This window comes from Perognathus longimembris, chromosome 28, assembly GCF_023159225.1.
Source record: "Perognathus longimembris pacificus isolate PPM17 chromosome 28, ASM2315922v1, whole genome shotgun sequence".
NCBI classification, from domain to species: Eukaryota; Metazoa; Chordata; class Mammalia; order Rodentia; family Heteromyidae; genus Perognathus; species Perognathus longimembris.
The window spans coordinates 47250025-47276589 of record NC_063188.1 but is presented as its reverse complement, the minus strand read 5'-3'; the positions used below and the strand labels follow the sequence as shown (position 1 = coordinate 47276589).

The window sequence follows — 26565 nt, the reverse complement described above, 5'->3', positions numbered from 1 at the left end:
AATTAATAAATATTAGTGACATAATGTGTGATTACTATCCAGGAAGCTATAGCCTTTTCCTTAGGGAAAAGAAAAACAATATTATTTGCTTTTACTGCCAGAAAATAAGTAGTATTGCTCAATGGGGCTAGGATTATACCTAGTCTATATATTTTGAAACCTAAATCTTTGCTTTCCACTGTTTGATAAACATACGGAAAATTCTCAATTCTGTGTGTTAGGCTTATGGAACTATCATAATGATCCAGAGGATAAAATCCAACTAGTGGAAATGACATTTTCATTTCAGCTTTCCTTAACAGAGTAATACGAATAGCAGAAACTTCACTCCCGTTTAAATTCATGGAATAGTTTGTACCTACAATGCAGGAAACTGGATGATTTGCTGCTAAAGGCACTCTATAAATCAGGGAATACAGAATAATTGCATTCCTGAAACTAAAGAAATCATAGAGTTCCCACCAAGGAAATCCTATATAGTTTCACATTCAAATTTTAGAAACTCTACTTTTTCACTGCATTTAAAAATTATATTTCAAATGGTTACATTGTGTTGAGGCAAAGACCTTTCTCTTCCTCTCCCTCTTTTTACTTCCACTCCACAGCTGTTTGCAGAGCACTATGAGGACTGTACGAAATTGGGTTTTAATTCAGATATTTCAAGGTGAGTTTTAAGTCTCCTTTCCTCTGTGTGTTTCAGAAGTATTAACTTTATCTGTACTCTCAACTTTTATGCTTGAACTTCTCTTTTTCTTTTAACATTATCTTTAATATTAACATACTAATAGAATAAATAAGAGGAAACATCATCTGTGTTCCAATGTCCTGGCTGATACCATAATTGCAAAATGTAAAACAACAGCAAAAAATCCCATACATATAGTACTTGTCTCTTTTGGTCTGGATGGCCACATACATCAATTGATGGTCAAAACCTCAAAAATTAATTATAAGAAAAAATACAACACTGCACCGTTGCACAAGCTATGTCAAGTCCCTTCTGGGTCATGTAGAGATGTCATTAGGACTGTTAGTTATGGTTATCCATCATAAAATTAAGAAATGCTTATTTTGAGAAGAAATCTTTGAATTATGAGCCTTGTGAGTAGAGGGTTTCTTTTTATTTCTATATCAACAATTAAACACCAATCTAGCAAATGTGAGTATTCTAATAGGAAATGATGTAAAATTATGTAAATTTGTAAAGTTAGTCCTCAAATATAACACCTCACATTCTCTGATATCATAGTACCATACATTTAAAAATAATATATTTGTTTGGCTTTATCTGTGCAGTACAAGAGTGACATATATTTTCCCTTACACTGCTTAAAAAAAAAAAAGATCCTTTAAAGACTGTATCTAAGCACTGTTGTCTTAAACCTGTAATCCCAGCTCAGATTCCATGTGGCTGAGATCTGCGGATTGAAGTTGGAAACCAGGAATGTCTGTGACACTCTTATCTCCAATTAACCACAAAAATAGCTGGACGTGGAGCTGTAATTCAAGTAGTAGAGTGCTAGCCTCAAGTAAAAAAAAAATACCCATGAAGAAAAAAGCCTTTTGCCCTGTGTTCAAGCCCCAGAATCAGTGTCCTAGGGTTGAACACTGGGCTTGGGCACCGTCTCTGAACCTCTTTTTGCTCCAGGCTAGCACTCTACCCACTGAGCCAGAGCACCACTTCTGGCTACTTCTGTTTATGTGGTACTAAGGAAGCAAACCCAGGGCAACATGCATGCTAGGAAAGCACTCTACCACTAAGCCACATTCCCAGCCTTAGCACAAAATTATTCTTATCAGTGCTAAATTTTTTAAACACCTCTAGAAAAAAAGATTTAAATAGGCTTTTAACTTTTGCATTATCTATTTCATGATTCCCTACATCACTCCTGTATCACTTATATTATTGTATATAAGGATTCAATTCACACACTCAGTGGATGGTAAAACATTACAGATCCAGGAAATCTCCCTACTCCTTCCTGTTCTTTTAAATCTTTCACATCTTCAATTCATGAAAAATCTTCTCAGTTATATTTGTTTCACCAAATTCTTCCTTCTTTATTTTGAGTGTGTATAATTACTCAGAATATTGATTAATCCTTACACCTCTGTTTTAATGGTGATCCCAATTTCTCTGATTTAAATTTCTGTTCCAGTTTGGGCTGCTGGGGATTCTGTAATTTTTTTTTTTTACTTCTTTGGTTCCTCACAATCCTCAGGACAATTATTTTCCTCTAATCATCCCTTGCTTTCTCTTAGTACTAAATTCTTTCCAAATTTCCTCTACAACCCCTTCCTCCCATTTGCCTTTCCATTTTCCCCTAGTACATCATTGTCCTCCCAATACTTCTTACAAAAATTTATAACAGCATGCATTATGGCATTACTACATTTAGAAATTGCTTGAGTTTTCCAACTGCAATTGTGAAATGGTTGTTTTTTTCATAAAAATTCATTCAGTTCTAGACAGTATTCTGTGGAATTCAAGAAGAAATTATTTGCCATATTTTAACTACAAGTCCCTTATGCACTTTTTTAATATTACCTATACTCATAATTATTTTGACATTCTACATGTGATGTGAATCTAATAAATTTTCTTAGAGGAAATATGCTTTTCATTGCTTAGAATAGGATGATAAACATAGATGTCCATAAAATATGGACACAAATTACATGGGAAGGGAGTAGGTATTGGCTTGGTCGAAAAGGAAAGGTCATGCATTATAAATTAAAGGGAATGATTTCATACTTTAAATTCTTTACATTTTAACAGGGAAGAAATACAGTTTTGTTTTTATTTTTATTGTCTGGTTTTGTATAATTCATATATATATATTCAAATATTGTAAGTAACAAAGGTACTAGTTGGATAAATAACACATTTGGAAATGTCTTGTTTTTTGTTTTGTTTTTTGGCCAGTCCTGAGGCTTGGTCTCAGGGCCTGAGCACTGTCCCTGGCTTCTTCTTGCTCAAGGCTAGCACTCTGCCACTTGAGCCACAGCGCCACTTCTGTCCATTTTCTGTATATGTGGTGCTGGGGAATCGAACCCAGGGCCTCATGTATACGAGGCAAGCACTCTTGCCACTAGGCCATATCCCCAACCCTGGAAATGTCTTGTTTTAAATAAACTTCTAAATTAAAAAAAAAAAGAGGTTGAGAAGCTGCCCTTATGTCAAATCTGACTCAATTTAACAGTTCCCTTCAAAAATTAGCAGCTGTAATTCGTGGAAAAATTTAAAGGTGCAATGTTGTAGTTCTCAGCTCTAACAGGTTTTAATTACCTTTTTATTTTAAAGTGACCAACTTAGAAAAGTTGAGCATTATTTTCAGTACAAAATCATGATGACTTAGATCACATATTTTAATTGTGAATTCTATTTCATGAATTACTTGATTTTCTGATTTGTTGTCTTTAATATATTCAACATAGTGCTAGATTAAATAGATTGAAGAATTCTTTTGATTATCCAATTAAAACACTTAATTTCTTGAAAAATTCAATTGTCAGTTAAAATCATTCAATGAGTCAATATTAGGGTTTTTTTGTTTGTTAGTTTTTCTGTTGTTGTTGTTTTGCCAGTCCTGGGGCTTGAATTCAGGGCAAGCACTGTCCCTAGCTTCCTTTTGCTCAAGGTTAGCACTCTATCACTTGAGCCACAGCACCACTTCCAGAAATGTAAGTTTCTTACTTCATGAAAATAATATAAGCACTTGGAAAACACTCACAATGATTTTTAACATAACACTAATATATGTCTTTCTTAAAAATCTTTTTAGAAGTTACAAAATTTTGAGGGGAACATTCATAGCTAAAATCATATCGAAATTCTTCAAACTGAAAAACAAAAGTTACTGAGCTCTTAAATAATGTTTCCCTTCCAAATTGCATTACTATGTATTTGTTAGGACAAAATATTTTGTCAGAAATAGCATTAAAATCACTACTGACCAAATACAAAGAACCTTGTTTTTAAAAGTAATTTTTTTGTTGTTGGTAGTGGTGACTGTGGGACTTGAACTCAGAGCCTGGGTGCTCTCCCTCAGCATTTTCATCCAAGGAAAGAACTCTACCACTTTGAGCAACACAGTTCCATTTCTGGTTTTCTCCTGGTTAATTGGCAATTAGAGTCTCGTGGACTTTTCTGCCTCGACTGGCTTTGAGCCACAATCCGTAGATCTCTTCCTCCTGAGTAGCTAGAATTACAGACATGAACCACAGGCGGTTGGCTTTTTAGTGTAATTTAAAATCAGTAAGATTATAGAAACTGTATAGTTGATAGCAAAATGTTCTTCCTTTTTATGAGAAATTGTGATGAAAACTTTTCCAATTTGCAACCTTGCTTGTATTTGAAATTGATTATGCAAATGATTAGACTTATGATTAAGGTTTACTTCAATCATAGAATTCTAGAACAAGAATATATCTTAGGAACCCCAACACTACTACCATCAAAAGTCAAAATGTTTAAACACATAATCAGTATTAGAATTCAAATCCAGTTATTTTCCCTCCAGAGGATTAGAACTGGCATTGTGATTGCAACATACACAAACATTTTATTTTAAGTTGAATAACAACAATAATTATGAGAACTGAATATGTCCAGGAATCTTTCTAAATACTAATATGTAATTATTTATTTATAATTGTATAGTTATACATATATGTATATATAATTATAATTATTATAATTTAAATAAGTTGCATTAAATCATACAGCTGTGGTGGATATGGGATTCAAAAATGGTTAGGACCTGCAGCGCATACTAAGAGTGTCTTTCAGGACCATTTATATTTAACTATAACAATATATGACTTTTACCTTTCAGTACTGGAAATTAATAATAGTCTTAAAATCTAGATCTAACACATTTAATGATATCTTTAAAAGCATATCCTTACTACAATGTTTGTGAAACCCTGAAGAAATGATTTGTATGAAGTTATCAGTATCAGTCAGCCTAACCATTACTGAATGATTCTCTATGGAGTCCTTTATTCTGAATGTAGACAAACTTTCATTAATTTTTTAGAACATTTTTCAAACCAGAAGAATAGTTAAATAATGTCTCTAAAATGGCTTCTTGATTATGAGAATGATGGAATTACCATTCAATTTTTTCATCTATTAGATAGTGACAACATAAGCAAAACTAATTTAAATTTTCTGGTAATATAATGCACAATTAAAAAATAAAAAGCTCTATGTTTTCATCTTCTATAACAGGTTAACTGCTAGTTTCCAAGTAATTGTAGGTACAATCATGATCAGTAACAACCTAATTTGCTATGTTGACATATAACATATCGTAAGGGAAGGAATGAGTAATTATTAAGCTAATTACAAAAAAGATAAAAAAAATAGCAAATGTCCAAATAAAGTTGATTACATGTATAAACATGTAATGGATTCTGAAAATAAAAAGTTCAAATATTAAATTATTTAACTATTAAATCTTGTATTCATTGCCTCTATTTGGTCATAACACTTCAAATAACTAAAAGAAAAATAAGAATGGAGATTAGCCATCTCATCTAGGAATGCATCAGCTTTTAAAAATTTTTAATTATATTTTTAAGGAAAATATATGAAAGCCAAACTGGATAGTATGAGTGGAAAATTGGAGTATTCTATTTCCATTTCAGTGCTTAATACCTTTTAAAAGTGGCTTAATAATTTTTCTATGTTCTTTAACTGCTTATAAACTTTTTGTTCATTGAATATTATATCTTTATAAATCATGAATACATATTATAGAATAATCAATACATCTATCATTCACTTTAATACATTTTATTAGTGTATGTTAAATTGTAAAGTGAAGTTAAATAAAGACATTCCATATAGTCTTACCTATCTTCTCCATCTCCCTTCCTTATCCACAATTCCTTCTTAAAACAATTTCAACAGGTTTAACTTTACAAAGTTCATACAAGAATGTGAAGTACTTTAACACCCGTATTCTTTTAGAAATTATTGAGCATTGTGGAAAATTTGAAAGATAAGATTATGTGTTGGGGCTGGGAATGTATGGCTTAGTGGTAGAGTGCTTGCCTAGCTTCATGAAGCCCTGGGTTCGATTCCTCACATAAATATAAAAAACCAGAAGTTGTGCTGTGATTCAAGTTGTAGAGTCCCAGCATTGAGCAAAAGGAAGCCAGGGACAGTGCTCAAGCCCTGAGTTCAAGTCCCAGAATGGGCGAAAGAGAGGGAGAGACAGAGACAGAGACAGAGAGACAGAGAGACAGAGAGAGAAAGAGACAGAGAGAGACAGAGATAGAGACAGAGAGAGACAGAGACAGAGAGACAGAGAGAGACAGAGAGACAGAGGGAAAGAGAAAGAGAAGAAAGAGAGAAAGAAAGAAGGAAAGAAAGAAAGAAGGAAGGAAGGAAGGAAGGAAGGAAGGAAGGAAGAGAATGAAAAAGAAAGAAAAAAGAAAGAAAGATTATATCTTAACTGAGGAAGTTTATAAATTTTAACAGCCAGTGTACTTTAATGCTCTGCCTGTAATTAAACAAGAAAGTAACAATGTGGGCTGGGGGACATAGAGAAGAAATGAAATTGAATATGTTTTTTTTTTTAAGTAGCCTGCATTGCATGACTATGTGTCATAGGTGCATATGCATAGGATGTATTTTTGCTACTGTGTAAGACAAGAGTAAAAAACATAATTAGATATTCTATTAGAATGTTTGCACTTCATCCTCCATTTTTCAGTCTGAAGTTATTGAGGAATTAATGATTTCTATTATGAATTATATTCCTAATATTATTCATATACGGAGTTTGATGATGCCAAGTGAGAAGAAATTGGTGAGTATTTTCCATGATTGTCAACCCTACCCAATATATTAAAAACTATCAAGTAGTCCTATTAACCTATTACATCCTTATAATTCTAATGTTTCTGATATAGTACATTCATTTACATAGAATTACTCACAAGATTTACTAGGATCACATAATATTTTATTAAAATAGTTCCATTTTTATGTATACCTGTCAATCTGGTTTTTGTCAAACATCATACTTTATTATATAAAATGAAGACCTTCTCATTGAACTTGTTACCTGTCTTAAAAATACACATTGCCTAGCAATTTCAGGATTTAATACAATAAAATACTTATTAAGTGATTCAACTTTATTTTTTACTCTTTTACGTCTGCCTATGAAGTGAATCTAGCTCATGTATAGCTCAAGGCTACTGAACTCTTGACCTAGATCAGCAATATCCAAGAGAATTTGTGTGTTGACAAGAAATGTAATCTTTAACCACATTTGATTATTGAACATTGTGAAATGTTTTTTCTTCAGAGAACAATTAATCTTTTAATTTGATTTTCCCAGGTACATAGAACAGGGATTCTATTTTTGATTACACATGTCTGCTTCTATTTTAACTATAACTACAGTATGGGAAAAGTCCTTTATTTGTACAGCGACTTCATTGTTTCTTAGTATATTTATATTTTTCCATTCATAGGGATTGAACTCTGGGCATGGGTCCTGTCTCTGAGCTCTAAAGTGCAAGGCTCATGCTCTACCACTTGAGCCACCAAGCCGCCTCTGGTTTTCTGTTGATTATGAGATAACAGATACAATAATTCTACTACAAATTATCTGGTATTCTAGTAATAAATATAAAAATGTTATTACCTTTGGCTTTTGTTAGAAATTTGGATATTAGATACTGCAGACTTTTGATGTATGATATATTGTATTAAAGAAGAAAGAAAACTTGGGATTGCAATTGTGGTTTTATTTTATTCAATAAATATATATTGATCTATAAAAAAGAGTCTTAGTGACTCTCCTGCCAGGACTGGCTTTGAACTTCAGTCCTCAGATCTCAGCCTCCTTTAATAGCTAGGATTACAGGATTGAGCCCCTGGTGCCCCCGGATCCTTTTTTGTGTTGTATAATCAATGATGTGTATTTCACTTGCAAGGAAATTTTATCATGACCAATACCGGGCTTTGTCAGTTTTTCAGGGAGGAAGAATTACTGCAGGACATAATTACAGTTTCATAGAGTAAGTGCAAATTACCTAATATTTTTAAATAGTTGTGTGGCAATTGAAATTAGTGGATAAACTATATTCTTATCAGAAATATTTTAGGTGTTTGGGTATTCATAAACAATGAGTACTCCAAATTGTTATAAATCACTTTTGATTCTTGGTGTCTTCTCCTTGGTGTAGTAATATACTCTTGGAGACACAAAAGTAATTCAAAACTAAAGAATTTGAAACCTAAATCCCCAGAAAACATTTCTTAGGGATTGTGCCTTTGGCATAATGTTAATCTAACTGTAAATTTAACATAAAGTTTTGTTGAATTTAAAATTTCATTTTTCTTCACAGTGAAGAATTATGATATAAAATATGGATCACTGAAGTTATTTCAATTTTACAAGGATTGATGAGGAATGAATTTTATATGCAAATTACTAATTTTGAAGGAGTAAAATCTTCAGTAAAATATGCAGATTCTTTTTATCATTAGCATTTATTTACAAGATGGATACAAATTTACATACATACTGGACATAAATATGTTAAGCTGATAGCCAGACTAAAAATGTATACAACATTCTTTAAGGGTTTTTTGTCAATATTATATAATGAGCCTTTATGGTAATGATCACTTACATCCTATCATTCACATAACAGCAGTCTTGGTGCCATTGATAGCATGAAAACCTTAGTGCCTCAAAGAGGACAGAACCAACAGCAGAAGGATATGCTGAGAATAGACTCTTAAGAGCAATACAAAAAAAATACAAAAATAAAACCGCAAAAATGTACCTGAGTGACAATTGGCCAAGTGTTTAAATATTGTTTTCTTTGTCTCTTTGGTCTGATAAGAAAACAGACAGTCTTAAATGTGTAAAATATGGTAGGAAAAAGTCAGTGTCCAATTCAGAAACACAGTCTAACTTTAAATTAGGCCATCATTCTTTTCTTTTGGTGTCTAATCCAGACAACACTTCCACAGCCAATTCCATTATGCTCAAAAATGAATCAATCCCTCGGCTTTTACTCGAGCGTTCTTGATTGAGTAATGGAAAAATATCTTGTTCTGGCTCCAATTAGCATGCCGTAAAGCATCCTGCTACAGGCTTATCACAAGACGCGAGTCTTTCCCTTCATAAAATTGGCCTATATACATACTCAAAAAGGAAAGAGTAGACATTATTTATTTTGCTTTTGTTTTGTTGTGTTGTGTGTGCATTTTTCAAATTGGTTTATTTCTTGTCAAAGTGATGTACTGAAGGGTTGCAGTTTCATACATAAGGCAGTGAGTACATTTCTTATCAAGCTTGTTACCTCCTCCCTCATTTTTATCCCACCTTACTCCCTATCAAAGACCCTTCCCCGAGTTGTACAGTTGGTTTACAGCATATAGTTTTGTAAGTATTGTTGTTGCATTGGTTCACGGGGTAATAGACACTTATTTTTTAAAACCATTATTTTCTCTCCATGTTCTTTGCAATGTGAAGTTCACATTTAAAACTTTAGAAACATTGGAATGAAGAGCTCTCCTGTTTAGAAAGCGATTCTGATTCTCCAACACTGTATCGGTTCATATTACAGTATCGTCGTTTCAAAACTCTTACAAAGAGACAAAAAAAATAAAATTTGATAGTGTAGTGCAACAGAACATCTTCTAGACCATGAAGAGTGAAAACTCAGCTAGAAGCTAGATGTTATCGATCAACAACACCAACACATTTGAGAAGTATCAAATTAACTGAAAGTGTAGTATGACAAGTGAGGGTTATGTTATCTCTCTTCATCTGATGAGCTGCTTAAGTGACTTAAAATTCCCTGAAACAAGATAATTAAAGTAGTGTTATAAGATTTTCTAATTTCTTTTCTCAGCACGAATATCAAAACAACTCCACAAAAGAAAAAAATATTTTCTTAAAAATGTTCATTTCTCAAAGAAAAGAGATATTTTAAAATCCAAACAAGTAGAATAAATGGGACCTCTAATTATGACTTTTGTACACAAACAAGATATTATGGAGAATGATATTTATGGAGAATGAATTGCATTACCATGAATTGCTAAGTTTTGAAAGAGTAAATCTTCAAATGTCGTACATTCTTATATGTGATAGAGTTCTCTTGATGCAAACGTTACTGTTTATTTTTGTACACTTTCAAATTTACTGGCAACAATGATTAGTGACCCAATATGATTTACCTAAAATTAAACTTTGTCAAATTTACCAAGTTGCTTTTTTAATACAAAAATTGAAGTTTGAATGGGTAGTAATTACATATATGTATGGAATTTAAATATATTAAGACAAAATTGATGTAATAACTCATAAATTTGAAGGGTGTTTATAAATCAACAGGCATTTTCTGAAATATTAACCGAGACAAATGAGAAAGAAGTAGTAGAAACACTAATATTTATAACTTGCCTATGTATGAACAACTTGTAAATTCATTAGAATTCTGTTATAAATCCTTTTACTTAATGAAAACTGTTTTGAACCCAGTATATGAGCTTATTGTAGAAATAAAGGTAGACAAAAAGTAATGCTGTATTCTAAATGCTAAATCCTTTTAAAGATAAAACATAGCATCATTTTTCTTCCAGAAATTGAGTATAACATAAGTAGATTCTTATAACATTCATGATTGAATACTTTTTCTTTGCCTTTATTATTGTTACTATTTTTAGTTTGCCGTCTACTTTGTTTTGATTTTTATGAGAAATAAAACAGAAACATAAATGTAATGTTAAAATATATGTAAATTAATGAGAGCTAATACAAGGAAGAGGTTTTCCTGAACCTGTAGTCTAACACCTGTGATCAAATAATTTAAAATCAAGGAGGAAGATTGATTTCAAGATTATTTCCATGTTATTTCACTTAATGGTTATAATGTATTTCTCCATCAATGATTGTGTCATGAAAAGTAATTTTATCAGGTAGCGCTTCACTCATTTTTATTTTTATTTTTTGCCAGTCCTGGGGCTTGGACTCAAGGTCTGAGCACTGACCCTGGCTCCTTTTTGTTCAAAACTAGCACTCTACTTCTTGAGCCACAGCGCCACTTCCAGCTTTTTCTGTTTATGTGGTGCTGAGGACTCGAACCGAGGTCTTTAGGCATGCTGGGCAAGCACTCTCTCGCTAAGCCACATTCCTAGCCCCACTTCACAGATTCTTGAAGTGAATGAATACACAAATTAAATACCATATTTTCCCTGTTGCTTATAACAATATTTTCATTAATACAATTCTATTTTGTATCACTTATATTTTATCTAAATTTGTTTTTCAGGCTATCTACTGTGATTTTTGGTTTTCAACTACATGGCCAAGATTCTGGTAGTTTATTTCCCTTGGCTTTGAATATTGATTTGATTTCATAAGGATTTTGACAAATTAGTAACGATCATGAATGAAAAATGATATAACCTGCCATGCAGACGCAAGCATGTTATTGTCATTTTATGAAAGGCTCTGAGCAGATAATATGATTAGCAAATAGGTTTAGGGAATAAAGCAACAAATAAAAATACTATTTTCTTTTTCTGCATAGATAATTTAAACATATTACCATCTGTTTTTCTGGTTAGACATTTACTCTTTTAATAATTCATGGGAACTAGAATTAAATGAAAGTTATCACTTAACTTTGCATAGATATATTTATAATGAGCAATTCAACAAATCTCAGGGAAACCATAATTTTTTCCCGGAAATATATATTCTAAGGAACTATATTATGCTATAAAATGACCTTAATGGTTAGAACTCAGTTTCCTATTATTAATTAATATCTCTCCCTATTGATGATTTATTTGTGTTTTTTTTTGAACCTACATCTCTCCTCTAAGGAATAGATGTCAAATCCATCTTTAATTTGTTTCTTTGTGTCACTTTTTATTTGCAAACTATTTCCCTTCAAACATGAGTTATATAGGTAACGCCTACATTCTTAAGAAATGGTCGTTTTGAATATATATAAATTGTGAAATTTTATAGATTTATAAACGAATAATATATTTAGAATAAAATAACTGCATAAACATTTTAGAAAGGGAAAGAATGTTGATAAAACCCACTTTTCAAATATGTTAGAACCAAATCTGAAAATCAGAACTACATGTGTCAAATAGGGTCAAATAAATGAACCCTTGGAAGGAAATTTATATATAAATCACATGAAAATATATATACTAAAGTATGTTTAATTCTAGGTAGCTATTAATTAAATATACTATTTATATATTATAAAATTTCATTTTATTATTACATTTTTATTTGGACATACCATTAGACAGAATTATATGAGAATAGTCATGACAAATAGAGCAATCAATGCTTCTGCCCCATTCTGCTTGCTGTGGTCAGTACCTTTGAAATAGCTAGAATACTCAATTCTCTCATTGTTGTTAACTTTTTAAAAAAAAATCCTAGTCTTTCATGTAAATCTTCTGAATTATTATTCTTATTTACCAAAGTTGTGTAGAAATGTTATCCTGTGCAAGACAACATGAATCAGGATTACACCAAGGAGTATGAATGTTGACTCATATACGTAATTAGAATTATATGAGCCAAGCAGAGTTATAATAATTCACAATATATTGAAATGTCCTATTTTCATGTGATATTTACAATTATACCACCAAATTAGCATTTTATTATAAAAGGTAAACAAATTGTTCATAAAATTCATTTAAACACACTACTAGTTAAACAAGCCAATCTACTCCCCAGGACTGGCATTGAAATTATTATTCTGACAAACCATTTGAATATCTGAATGTGGTGCTGAACACATTCAGTCATCATTTTTTTATTTTTATTTTTATTTTATCGTCAAATTGATGTACAGAGAGGTTACAGTTTCATACACTAGGCCTTGGGTACATTTCTTGTACTGTTTGCTACCTCCTCCCTCATTCGCCCCTCCCCCTCCCCCTTCCCCTCTTCCCCCATGCCTTGTTCAGTTGGTTTACACCAAATGGTTTTGCAAGTATTGCTTTGGAGTCGTTTGTCTTTTTACCTTTGTCTCTTGATTTTGATATTCCCTTTCACTTCCCTAGGTCTAATACCAGTATATACAGTATCCAGTGTATTCAGATGAGATACAGTGATAGCACGAGTACAAATCAAAGAAAGGTTGGACAAATGGGACTGCATCAAACTGCAGAGCTTCTGCAGGGAAAACGACATAGCTCACAAGATAAACAGAAAGCCCAAAAATTGGGGAAAAATTTTTACCGGCCATACAACGGACAAAGGCCTCATATATAAAATATATGCAGAACTAAAAAAATTAAATTCCTCCAAAACAAAATTGCAAAGAACCAACAGCCCCCTCAACAAGTGGGCTAAAGACTTAAAATGAGACTTCTCTGATGAGGAAATGAGAATGGTCAAGAGACATATGAAAAAGTGCTGTAAGTCACTGGCTTAAAAGAAAAGCAAATCAAAACAACATTGAGATTCCACCTCATCCCAGCAAGAATGTCCTTTATCAAGAAGACTAACAATAACAAATGTTGGAGGGGATGTGGCCAAAAGGGAATCCTACTTCATTGTTAGTGGGAATGTAAACTGGTTCAGCCACTCTGGAAAGCAGTGTGGATATTCCTCAGAAGGGTAAACGTAAAGCTCCCCTATGACCCATCAACCCCACTTTTGGGCATCTACCCAAAAGACCACAAACAAGAACACACTAAAGCCCACCAGCACAACAATGTTCATCACAGAACTATTTGTTATAGCTAAAACATGGAACCAACCCATATGCCCCTCAGTAGATGAATGGATCAGGAAAATGTAGTACATATACACAATGGAATTCAGTCCTTCTTTTTGATGGGAGGCTACTCAGGAGTTTTAACTGAGCCCAGAAATTTAAGTCCATTGTAGGCTAAGATCAGACCCTATAAAAAATAAAGTCAAAACACAGGACTAACGATTTGAACATCACTTTGGTGTTCCAAATGTTCCAGAATTGATTTGATTCAACGCCTAGCTCAGATACCTTACCATTTCTAAGGAATTTCCCAGGAGCTATAAAATCTGCTTGCAGTTCTGTATTTCTTTAAATTATTGGAGGCGCTTATTTTACTTTTGCATTTGCTTTCTCTGCCTAGATTTTGTCTAAGTACAACTACTGCCTCTGCAGCAATGTATTCTTAAGAAGTTACAACACTTAAATAGCACAAGTACCACTGGAACTTGTAGAAATACTAAATGCTATATTTCTACTTCTTTTACATGTCATATCAATTTCTAACCTAGTTTTATTGTACAGTAGAAGTGGACTGTGAAGGAAAAGAACGAGAAGGGAATATGAAGTTCTTTTTATGAATATATCATTTTCCTAAATATCGCAATAAATATATAATAATCCTACGATTGATTATACCCACATTTAGTAGCTAGGTTTTTGTACAGGAATTTTTTTTGATGTTAAACACACAGTTTAGAGTACAAAATGTAAGAGTTGTGATGAAATTCTGGAAACTAAAATTATTTAAATGAGCAGTTTTGCATCTTAATAAAGGTAAATTTGTTTTCATTATACAGTCATTGGGCACTGAATTTAACAAATGCCTAATGTATGGAACTGTAACCTCTCTGTGATTCAGTTTGATAATAAAATATATATATAATAAATAAACAAATATCCAAGAAATAATGCCTATGAGAGTATTTGAATTGTCAAATACATGCTCTAGGAGGGCAATTTTGTCTTTTTGCTTACTATCTGGCTCTCAGTACATAGGCAGTGATAAGCATATTAAAAATGCATATTTTTGAATAAGTGCCTGAACCCGTTTCCATTCATCTGAAGCTAGTCACTACTGATAGGGTAAAACCATTTGCAGATTGACAATATTTATTTACACTTAAGCCATAGGAATTACTATATTTTTCAATATATTTTAGTTCTTCCAGTTTTTAAAGCCCGTGAGAGAATTTCAAGTGATAAAACATATTTCAAAATGTTTTATTTGGTGATTGTATTAAAGGTACAGTAAAATGTATTTGGAATGAATTGGGAGGAGATGTGGAATTAGGACACTGATTATTTTTCTTGTACAGACATATTGCAACATACATGCAATGTTTCAAAAAAACAAAATGTAGTATTTTTCTACCAATTGAAATAATGTGTAATACCTAAGGATAACATTAAAAATAGAGTGGTAGTTTCAGTTTCAATTGTCATTGTACAGTTTTTAGTTTCATTATATTTTTGAAATTATACACAAGAACACTCATTGTGAAAGCACTTTTTGATTCATTGTGTAAGGTGTGCACATTACCTCCTATCAATGCAGTGTTTTTAATCGTACCTTAAATAGTGTAAAAGCCAATAATTCACAGGAGCCCAAATCTTGAGAATGTTTCTCTATTATGTAATCCCAATGGTCATCATTGAACAAATGTTCCTAAAAATACAATACTACTGACAACAGACTATTTCTGTTATTTACTAGGACAGAGAATGTCTTCAGAGTTAATATTTCTCACTGTCATCTCTCTCTGTAACATAAAGGGCATGAACTGTTCAATGTACGATTTTAGTTGGTGCATTAATATAAATTTTGAAAATCTTGTAATCAGAATTTATAAAATATATTTATTTAATGTTTAGTTTTAATCTTGGTTTTATTCATGATCTAAAGTATCTCAATTATTACAACATACACATTAAAGTTATCATTGATTTCAAATAAGATTTCTCCTTTCCTATTTATGTGTTGTTTAACATTTACATATGCATATTTTAAGCATACAAGTATCCACCTATACAGTGGGACACTTTAGTATAATTAATGACTGACATAAGGTTGCTAAATTCATGGTAAATAATTGATGCCATAAGTTCTCCTTATTTTTAGTGCCACTACTAAGTGCAACTTTGTAAATGTTATTGATCACAAATAAATTGAGAATTTTCTTAATCAGGTATGTGCATATTTTAACATTATTCTATAATGGAAGTTTAACTAATTGTCTTTTAAAACTGTTAAAGGTCTGAGTTCTCTCTTTAATTATAAAATGAAAATATCTCCTGTTTTTAGTACAGTATGATCCAATTTTATGTTGTATTCATGTCACGAATTATATCCTAGCATAATCCAGAATCCCAGTAAGACTGTTTCATCACACAAAAGAGCAAAATATACTTAATGTTCCTAATTGATACTATCTAAAGCACAACAAATTGAGTAAAAACAATAAGGAAGTGTAATAAAAACTAAGAGTATAATGCAACCAAAATTTTCTATTTATATTAGAATAATTGGAATACTAATATCCTTTAGAATACACCAAAAACATATTTTTTTCTTTTTTTTTTTTTTTTTTGCCAGTCCTGGGCCTTGGACTCAGGGCCTGAGCACTGTCCCTGGCTTCTTCCCTCTCAAGGTTAGCACTCTGCCACCTGAGCCACAGCGCCCCTTCTGGCCGTTTTCCATATATGTGGTGCTGGGGAATCGAACCCAGAGCTTTATGTGCAAGCACTCTTGCCACTAGGCCATATTCCCAGCCCATCAAAAACATATTAATGAGGGAAAAGGGAGATGATTTTGGTTCGTTGTATCTTAACACAATATTTTTTAAAATCTAGTTCTGTTATAAAATTTATTTACTAATTGACAAATGATGGTGCATTTACAGGGTACAGTTATGGAGTTTTTAAACAATGCATACTTGTAAAAAGACATGATCAAGTTAAGTAGCATGTTCATTGCCTGAAAAACTTATTAATTTGTGGCATGAATGTAGAAAATATATCCTTTTAGGAATTTTCAACTGTGCAAAATGCATTTCTTACATTTAAATTCTAGTCAAGCTGTTCTTTACAGTTGGGCAATTCCTGTATCAGTTTGTATATGTGAAATCTCATTTTCATATGGGGTGTCTTCTGAAATGTATACACATAAATTCTAATATTTGCAGTGTCTTCTAGTCCAAATCTTCCACTTAGTACTGGGATGTACTCTACTAAATCTGAAGATATAAACATAATGTGTGTTTCTAGAATAACGTACCAGCCTCTGTATCTTATCAGCACGTCCAATCGTTTGGGATTCACTATCCTCTGAAGGATGTAATATTTCTAGTATAATTGAATGTTGTTGTTGAACTGAGAGTTGCCATCCCATAGTTTATACCCATCTTGTTAATTTTATCAAAAAAAAAATCAAACCTCCTCTCCTCAGAATAGTTTTCATGATGTTTAGGCATTTGTCACAGTAATCATTTTCTCATACAAAGTACATTTCTTCTTCAAACCCAAATTTCTAGAATTTTTAATATGTCAAAATTTTCATCTTATCTAGATCAAATTTTCCTTGTTCATGTATAGGTCTGAAGGCATGAGATATTGTATAAGGATTATAAAATATTTGAGTCTGAAACTCATATTGTAACAAAGTATAATGATTTTCTGAGAATGGTAAATAATTATCTTATTTTTCCTTAACTATTGAAAGATATATCTTAATTGCATGTATTACTATTAACTATCATGGAATATTTAATTTTTGTAGTGTTTGTATAGTGTGTCAGTGGTGATACCATTATAAATTCCCTATATCACTTTTAGTAACTACAGGTAACTTTTACCCTTTACCTTCTTTCTGTAGGAATACCTAATATTTGACTTCAGATAAAATTGTTATTGCTTTGTCAAATGATTTAATATTTCATTTAATGATTTTAACTAAAACTAAGTAATTAACATGCATGTTTGTGGTGGTTTTCTAATATTTTTTTCTTTTGTTTTCTCCTCTCCTTTCTTTTCTACCCATCCCCTCATCTGCCCTTTCCACCCCTGCTCTCCTCTTTCTTTCCCTTCTCTCTGTTAGTGTTCTGTGGGTTGATACAGAGCACCCTTACAATCGTGCCTGGTATGGACTTGTTGTCCGGGACGTATATTTTTGCGGTCCTGCTAGCATGCGTCGTCTTTCAGTCTGGCGCCCAGGAGAAGAACTACACCATCCGAGAAGAAATGCCAGAAAACGTCCTAATAGGCGATTTGTTGAAAGACCTAAACTTGTCGCTTATTCCCGACAAATCCTTAACGTCTCCTATGCAATTCAAGCTTGTGTACAAGACCGGGGATGTGCCACTGATTCGGATTGAAGAGGGCTCTGGTGAGATCTTCACTACTGGTGCCCGCATAGATCGTGAGAAATTGTGTGCTGGTATCATGTTGGATGCCCGTTGCTTTTACGAAGTGGAGGTTGCCGTTTTGCCAGATGAAATATTTAGACTGGTTAAGATACGCTTTCTAATAGAAGACATAAATGATAATGCACCGTTATTCCCAACTACAGTTATCAACATATCAATTCCAGAGAACTCAGCTATACACTCTCGGTATTCCCTCCCAGCAGCTGTTGATCCTGACAGAGGAATAAATGGGGTCCAAAACTACCATCTAATTAAGGTGAGTTTTTAAAGACAGCTATTTTTTTTTTTGCATTTTTAAAAGATAAATCTTGTGGAACATAAAATGTAAGATGCATGTTACCGATTTTGTTCAGTTTGTGCAAAGCACATGATACAATTCATTAAAGCAGAATGAATGACATAGGGGTAATGAACTTTCACTGAATTGTTTTACTTTTTCCATATTGTGTTTCCCTTTGGAATTATAGAGGGTAGTCGGGAGTCAGTGGCTTACACCTGTAATCATAGCTACCCAGGAGGGTGAGATCTGAATGACAGCCTGTGTACGAAAGTTTTATCCCCAATTAGCCATCTAAAAACTACAAATGGCACTGTGGCTCAAAGTGGTAGAGCACTAGCCTTGGGCATAAAAGCTCAGGAACTGAATGCCAGGACATGAATTCATGCCAAGAACTAGTACAGAGGTACTAGTGCACACACACACACACACACACACACACACACACACACAAACACACAGAGGTTAAATTCTACTTATTACAAATAAATAGCTACTTCAATATTATATACCTTTAAAATGTTACATAATGACTGTCACAAGCTTGATATAAACAAAAATCTAAGCATTAATAATGAAACCATGAATGTATTAATTTCTGATAGTTGTTTTTTTAAACAAAACGCTTTATTTTGCTATTTACAATGTGAAATACCTTTATCTTAGGGATTAATGGGGAGTTTTTTATTATTATCATTTTTGAACTAATGTAGCTTAATGGTAAAAAGAAATCTCATGACGAATTCAAGTCAAGTTCTTTAAGCATCCTTTCAATCATTAAAATAAGATTAAATTGTAGCCATTATGCTCTTAATACTAAATATCTTTGGAAACAGAATGTTCATCTACTTTAAGAGGTAAGTGAAACCTCCTACCCAAGAAGATCTTGTTAATGGGATGAGCCTCTTTGACTAGATTCAGGTGAGAAAATACAGAATAGGTGAAATATTTGATATTCTTAAAAATATGTGCAGTGGGACCACATTTAATTAGTTGAATTCTATAGCTACTTACAAGATTTAAGGAACTATGGAAAACTCAAGGTTGGCTATAGGAAATAATAAACTATACTTTAATGGTTGGGTAAGTTATATATAAAAGACAAAATACATAGATTTTATTTTGATATAACCAATGGAGTGGTTCTGACATTATGAGAAATATAAAAAGTACTAAGAACACATAAATGTGACATTCTGGTCAATATGTTAAAAAAAAGACATGTGCCAAGAAGATACATACTTTTAGAAAGGTGCTCAACTGATATATTTGTTTATAAAAATTAAGTATATATATTTTTGAGTGAATTTTAAAGGAAACATTCTGATGTGTTTAAGTATATCAAGTAACATAGAAAGTTAACTGTTAGAGTAAATAAAAATAGAAAGGTAGATGATTAATGATAAACATTTAATGTGAGATTTCTACAACAACTTATCTCATGGAATGAGTAAAAATCTGTTCAAGATATTCAAGAGGTAGAAATTTACTGTTTAAAATTTTGTGCCAAATTTCTTATGTAAACTTCCTGTATTACTTTTTGCATTTTAATAGATTTAGTCATTTTTTGTGGATGATGGTGTAATTATTTCAGGGACAATATTGGGAATAATACAAACTAAATATTGAGAAAATACACCTGTGCAAAATGTTTTTGGAGGTATTATATAATGTTTACCTCTTTATAGATATATGAAGCTTGCCACTTTAAATTACAAATTTTATTCCAGGGTAGATATTTCCTCAAAACAAGGCTATCCAATATAATGTGCCATGGTGCAGATTGCATAGAATGTTAGACTCTAGACGCATGTGGCTTTCAAGTTCTTGGAATGCAACTAGTTCTACTATGGGACAGAATTCTTAATGCTAATTTTAATAGCCAGAAGTACTTTGCTTGTTATTATATTGGTCATTTTGGGCTACATAACACTACTTGGCAAAATTAAATTGAATTTCTCTATTAAGTCACATAAATAGAATATATTGATACATTAGCAATAGAGTCTCTCTACCCAACATTCTGAAAATGTTATTTCAAGATGAAGTATGTTACTAAATGAATGATTTTTTATGTCTTCCAAAAGAAAAGCTTAATGAACTTCCAAGACACTTCAGATTCACCTTTAAAACTGCTTATTACATTCAAATCAAACCAATAATACTTCTGGCATAATATCAGCATTGTTGAAATGTGTTTTCATTTGATTTTTCTTTGAAATATTGCCATTAAATGAAAAAAGGCTCACTAGAGTATTTAAGATAAGTTGTAAAATACAAGGGATATGAAATGTCTTTCAGATTTAGAATGTGTGATAAGCCTAATGCAACTGTATGTTGTATCTAAAGTAATGGAATATTTGTGTGACCTTATGGTCAAAAGTGTTCGGATAGCTTGTTAAAAATAATGAGAATGGAACACAAAGAGTAGCCCTAGGCATGCAGAGGGCCATGATGTGTGTGACATTAACAGAATGCGCTTTGACTTGCAAAGAGGCCCTGTCAGGAAAGTAGCATGTATGCTGTGTGAATGGGGGAGAGGGTTAATAGAAAAAGAAAGAAAAGAAACATGCTCTGATTCATCCCTAAACTTTAATAACATTTAAAATTTGAAAATAAGTAGGCCAACCATAATAATTTCTTTAAAAATACTCTGTCTTGAAGAATAGTGTGAGAATTTAATTAATACTAATTTGCTCTACTTTTATTGAATAGACAAGAAAAGAAAAATCACAGTTTATTCTAACTAGGCTAGTATATTCTATTAGAACTAATCACACTTCCAATGTTCAGGTCAAATTTAGTCCATCAATCTTTGCATGAACTGAGTCATTGAACCAGGTATGTTGCAAACTTCTATTTTGTTCTTCAACCATAATGACAGTATCGTTTTTGTTTTTAAATTACATTATTTGTGAGAATAAGTCATTAAATGAATTAGTAATTGAATTCTTGCTAGGTTTACTCTGAAACTTGCCTTTAATTCATTGAAATAGCTTGAATATTTTAGCCTATTCACAAAAGAAATAAGTGAATTGGTTTCAAGTGAATATCCAGTTAATAGTAATTGCTGAGACATAATAATTCTGAAGATAATAAAATCAAATACAAAATGTGCAAAGTTTAGTTAGCTTGTTTATCTAATAGTTAAATTGTACAAATTAGATTTTCAATTAATGATGTTATAAAAGGCAATTTTCTTATAATTACATTTTTAACTTTATATTGTTTTTCCCTCACCTCTTAGCTGTTAGACAAATCCAAAAATAGGTTTTGATAAAAAATGTCCTTAACAAAAAATTAAAATTGGCATTTACTAAATGCTTGCCAAACCGTTTTCATTAATAAGACATTGCATTATAAAACATGCTCCACAATGTTGTCATTTTTGACAAAGTATCATTTCACTAATTTAGGATTTAGGAAAAGAAAGTAACCTTACGCTCTACAACCCAAGTATTGCTTTTCTGCGTATAAATATTGTGTACATGAAAGTAATTTTTCATAGTTACACATACTCATTTATTCAAAATCAGTCAACATTTTGCTATTAATCAAAGTTGAGTGAATCATACCTCTTCTCATTGCATGTTATTTTCCTTTAAGTTGTATGAAAATATTTCAAAGCAATTCTTTACTTTAAGAAATTTATGTCATAATTTCAAGAAAGAATATTTATTCATAAAAACAATAGGTGAGCTCAAATATTCATTAGAATTTCTTTCCAATTAATATTATATGTGTATCATTTTTCTTTCAAAGACAGAATGTTCTTTTTTCTAAAAGTGAAGTCAAAGCACATAAGTGTTTTATTGATAATTATAGGGATTTTTAAAGGGATTTTGAAATTGGACTTGTTGCTATCATGAACCTGCATGTAACATACATTGAAAAAGGATGCTTCCTATAACAGCTTCATAGTTTTTGAAATTTGATTTTAAATCTTGCACACATTTTTAAATATTTAATTTTATTGTCAAGGTGATGTACAGAGGGATTGCAATTATATATGTAAGGCAGTGAGTACATTTCTTGTCAAACCTGTTTACCCCTCATTTTTCTCCCGCCTACTGTCCTCCAGTCCCCTATTCGTACAGTTATTTCCCAAAATATTGTCTTGTTGCACATATGTTTTGAAGGCACTATTTTTTTGTAACTCTTGGTTAATTATTGAGGATGTGGTAACATGCAGAATCTGTAGATAACTGCAGATTTAACTTGTGTGTTAATTGCTAGAGGAGAAATGTTGTTTCAAAGTATTTTTTATCACGTTTCCCAATTGCTATTACAGTTATTTCATAATGCTAAAGAACAATTTTGTGGACATTATGATTTAGAATTCCATTTTGTGGACAAGTAATTAAAATGCTATGAAGACACTTGAATTTCCAAATGTTACACATTTTCTATTATTATGAAATTTCTAATTCTTTTTCTTTTTCTCCTTTTAAACTAAGGTACTTGGCTGTACATACATTGTGTTTTTACTTGACTCTTTATGGCATTAAATGGATAATCTTTGTTCAAGGTAAATCATAAACGACAGCCTCAAACAGAGACCCAATTCAATGTAGTTAATTACATTTTTTCAAACTTATTCCACAAAGGCATTTATTATATAGCCCTTAACTGTCTAAACCTGCCATGTATTTGACATTTTTGACAGCTCTAGTAAAATAAGGGAGTGGCACTGCTATAACTGGTAACGAATGAACTAGGTCAGCTTCCTGGTGGATTCCAAAGTAGTGTTAATGTCATGCTCTTATCTTTCTTACATTGTCCACTATATACTGTAATGCTTCTCAAAAATTCAGATGTGTAATGAGTTATGGGAAAATTTCTATATTTTGTCACATATTTTCTAAAGTTTCAGAGTATGTGCTTCAGTAAATTACTAAATGATGCATGATACTCTAAATTTGTATTACAATAGTATGGACATTATCTGTAAAACCACTGTGATTATCAAAGAATTTTCACAATTATTTCTTTCACTCAATAAACATTAACAACAACAGACTTTACATTAGAAAATAAGTATTTGGATATTTATTTGTATCAAGCAATTATAATAAGGTCGTTTATATATGCATTCTGTTTTCCATATTTTCAACATAATGTTGCTTTGAGACAAGGTTTTGAACTGATGATCTTCCTGACATACACTGCCATGTGTTTTGATTGTAGTTGTGTACCACCATTCCCATCATATTTTCACTTGTTTACTCTGCTCTAGCATACACATAATCTAAGTCAAAAGCTTCTCTTACTAATACTTACAAATATGTTTACAAATAGAAATATTTTCCTTCTAAGATTGCAATTCTTTATGTGTTCCTCCAAGGTGTCTCAACTGTGAGAGGAGCATGGGCTGTTATATGCATTGTATGCAGTTCACTAGTACCTCTGGCCTCACTACCTACATAACAGTGATTCTATTTTCTGCAGACCCAATTGGTTATGAACATCATACAGATAAAAGTTGAGAAGATTCTGGCCTGATGTTTCAGAGAAAATTTCATGTAATTAAATTCCTTACATAAACTACTTCTTAGGATTGGGAAAATGATGTTTACACAAGCTAAGGACCCATACTTGGAGGCACGTTTTTACAAAATTCAGGGCAAGAAATAGATCATAGAATAATTTAAATAAAACTCATAACAATGAGATATTGACTGCAGGTGTCACCATATCAAATGAGCTGCACAATACATTCATAGGAATTTAAAATTATGATTTTGAAATTTCTTTTTTTAATTATAATTTTTGTTTATTCTTAGCAGTACTTGGAGTCAAACTTCACAGTTGCTAGGTAGTCATGCTACCACTTGAGCTACACTCTACCTATTTTTTTTTGCTTTTGTCTAGGCTTGCCTCAGCCTATACTTATGAGCTCTCATGTAGCTAGGACAATAGGAACATGCTTCCACACTGAATCTGTTGGTTGAGATGAGATCTCATTAATATTTGCCCAGGCTATTTTGAAATTCCTATTCCCCTGGTCTCCATGGTACCTTGGCATGAATGGCATTCATTCATTCATTCATTTCTATTATACTTGCCAAGACCATATGTAATAAATCTGTGAATAAAGTAGGCATGCTGAACAACAATAAAGATAATTTTACAAAGTTCTTTCTAGAAATCCTTTTCAAATAAAAATTTAGTCATTAGCATTGCCTAGAATTCTAGCCATTTGTGATTTGTGGATAGGGGAATTGCGTTTCAAGGTAAGCCATGCAAAATGTTATTAAGACCCTATCTCAAAATGAGACAGACACCTGGGACTTCAGCTATGCAGAGGTAAAGGTAGGAGGATTGAGGAATAAGCCAGCTATGGACAAAACTGCAACATTCTGTGTGATAAATAAATAAAGCAAAAAAGGTTGGGTTTTGGCTCAAGTGATAGAATGCTTCCCTAGTGAGTCCTGAAACCACATTATTGACCAAAATGAAAATTTTCAGAAAAAATTTCTAAAAACTAAAATGATTTATATTAAATATTAAAAAGTAGGAACAGTGAATACTATTTTGAAAATTATGCTTGATTACTTGATAAGCAACCATATATATTTATGTACTTATTGATTCCTTTCTTCATTAAACTTTACATCATACAAGTATTGGTTTATGGATTAGGCAGGGAGAAGCATGTTTTCAGTGATTTAATTGTCTAGAACTAAAGAACAGTTATATAGTTTTGGTTTTATTTGGAACTAATTATCTGAAGATTATCTAATGTTAAGAGCTCTCCATAGCACAGTGTTGTTCCCAGCATCAAAAAGCCTAACTTAGGGCTGGGCATACTGCCTAGTGGCAAGAGTGCTTGCCTCCTATACATGAAGCCTTGGGTTCACTCCCCTGCATCACATATACAGAAAATGGCCAGAAGTAGCGCTGTGGCTCAAGTGGCAGATTGCTAGCCTTGAGCAAAAAAAGAAGCCAGGGACAGTGCTCAGGCCCTGATTCCAAGCCCCGGGGCTGGCCAAAAAGAAAAACAAAACAAAACAAAACAAAAAATAAAAAAAAAACAGCCTCACTTAATGAAAAATCAAGGAGACTGTGTTTTCAAACTTGACTGCAATAAATTCAAGGGTTAGTCACCTTACTTCTGTCAGTCTCTGCATCCCTTTTGTTGAAAGTAAAAAGATGGTTAGGTGAAATCTAAAGTCCATTCAAATACTAATGTTCACTGATTAAATATACTATGCTTATATTTTCTTGTGATGCTAAATCATTTAAAAACATATTTCTACAAGATGGAATTCTAAATCATAATATCCACATAAAAATTATTTTCCCCATCCTAGGAAGTAGTAGATATGATAATCATGATGTCATTCATTAATTCTTCTTTATTTTAGCATTTAAAATTATGAATTTGTTAACATTTTAAAATTGTAACAGAGTCTATATTTTAAATAAAACAAATAGTTTCTTTGTTTTCCCAGATGGAGTAAGCCAAATAATGGCAATGACATATGGATGTCATTTAACATTTATTTATTATTATTATTATTATTATTATTTTATTATTATTATTATTTATTATTATTATTATTTAACATAAATTTAAATATATGGCAGGGTTCTGGTGATTCATGCTGGTAATTCTTGCTACACAAGAGGCTGACATCAAAGGTTCTAAGGCAACATGAGCAGTAAAGTTCATGTGACTCATCTCCAATGAACCTGCAAAATGCTGGAAGTAGAGCTGTGACTCAAGTGGTAAAGCATTATCCTCGAGCAAAATTTGCTAAGGACAGTACTCAGGTCCTGAGTTCAAGGACAAAGAAATATAAGAAAACACCCATAAAGAAAGCTTAGTAGAAAAACAGGAATTTTGAGAACCTCTGAAAGCCTACAGTTCAGTCACAAAGGAAAAATACAAATTTTTCTTAGTCCTGAAATCTGTTAAAATACAAGAAAGAACAATAAAAGGATTTTCTTGTTTGGATTAACATTTAAAGTAGTAGAAGAGGAAAAAGAAGAAAAACTGCATTTTGTGAATACCATTGCTTTATTAAGTAGAATTTGCTAAGCCAATGAATAAATGCAAAACATCTGTGATAT

General features: G+C 32.0%; 1 protein-coding gene across 3 annotated transcripts in view; it reads left to right on the top strand.

The window, feature by feature from the left end:
* Pcdh11x (protocadherin 11 X-linked) overlaps positions 1–26565 on the top strand; it is a 679365-nt gene that overhangs the window by 27827 nt on the left and 624973 nt on the right. For all 3 annotated transcript variants that reach the window (XM_048336144.1, XM_048336145.1, XM_048336146.1), the window contains exons 3-4: positions 606–664; positions 17885–18468. In XM_048336144.1, coding sequence (XP_048192101.1) covers positions 622–664; positions 17885–18468 — 627 coding nt within the window. In that variant the 5' untranslated portion in view covers positions 606–621. The remainder of the gene's footprint in view (positions 1–605; positions 665–17884; positions 18469–26565) is intronic.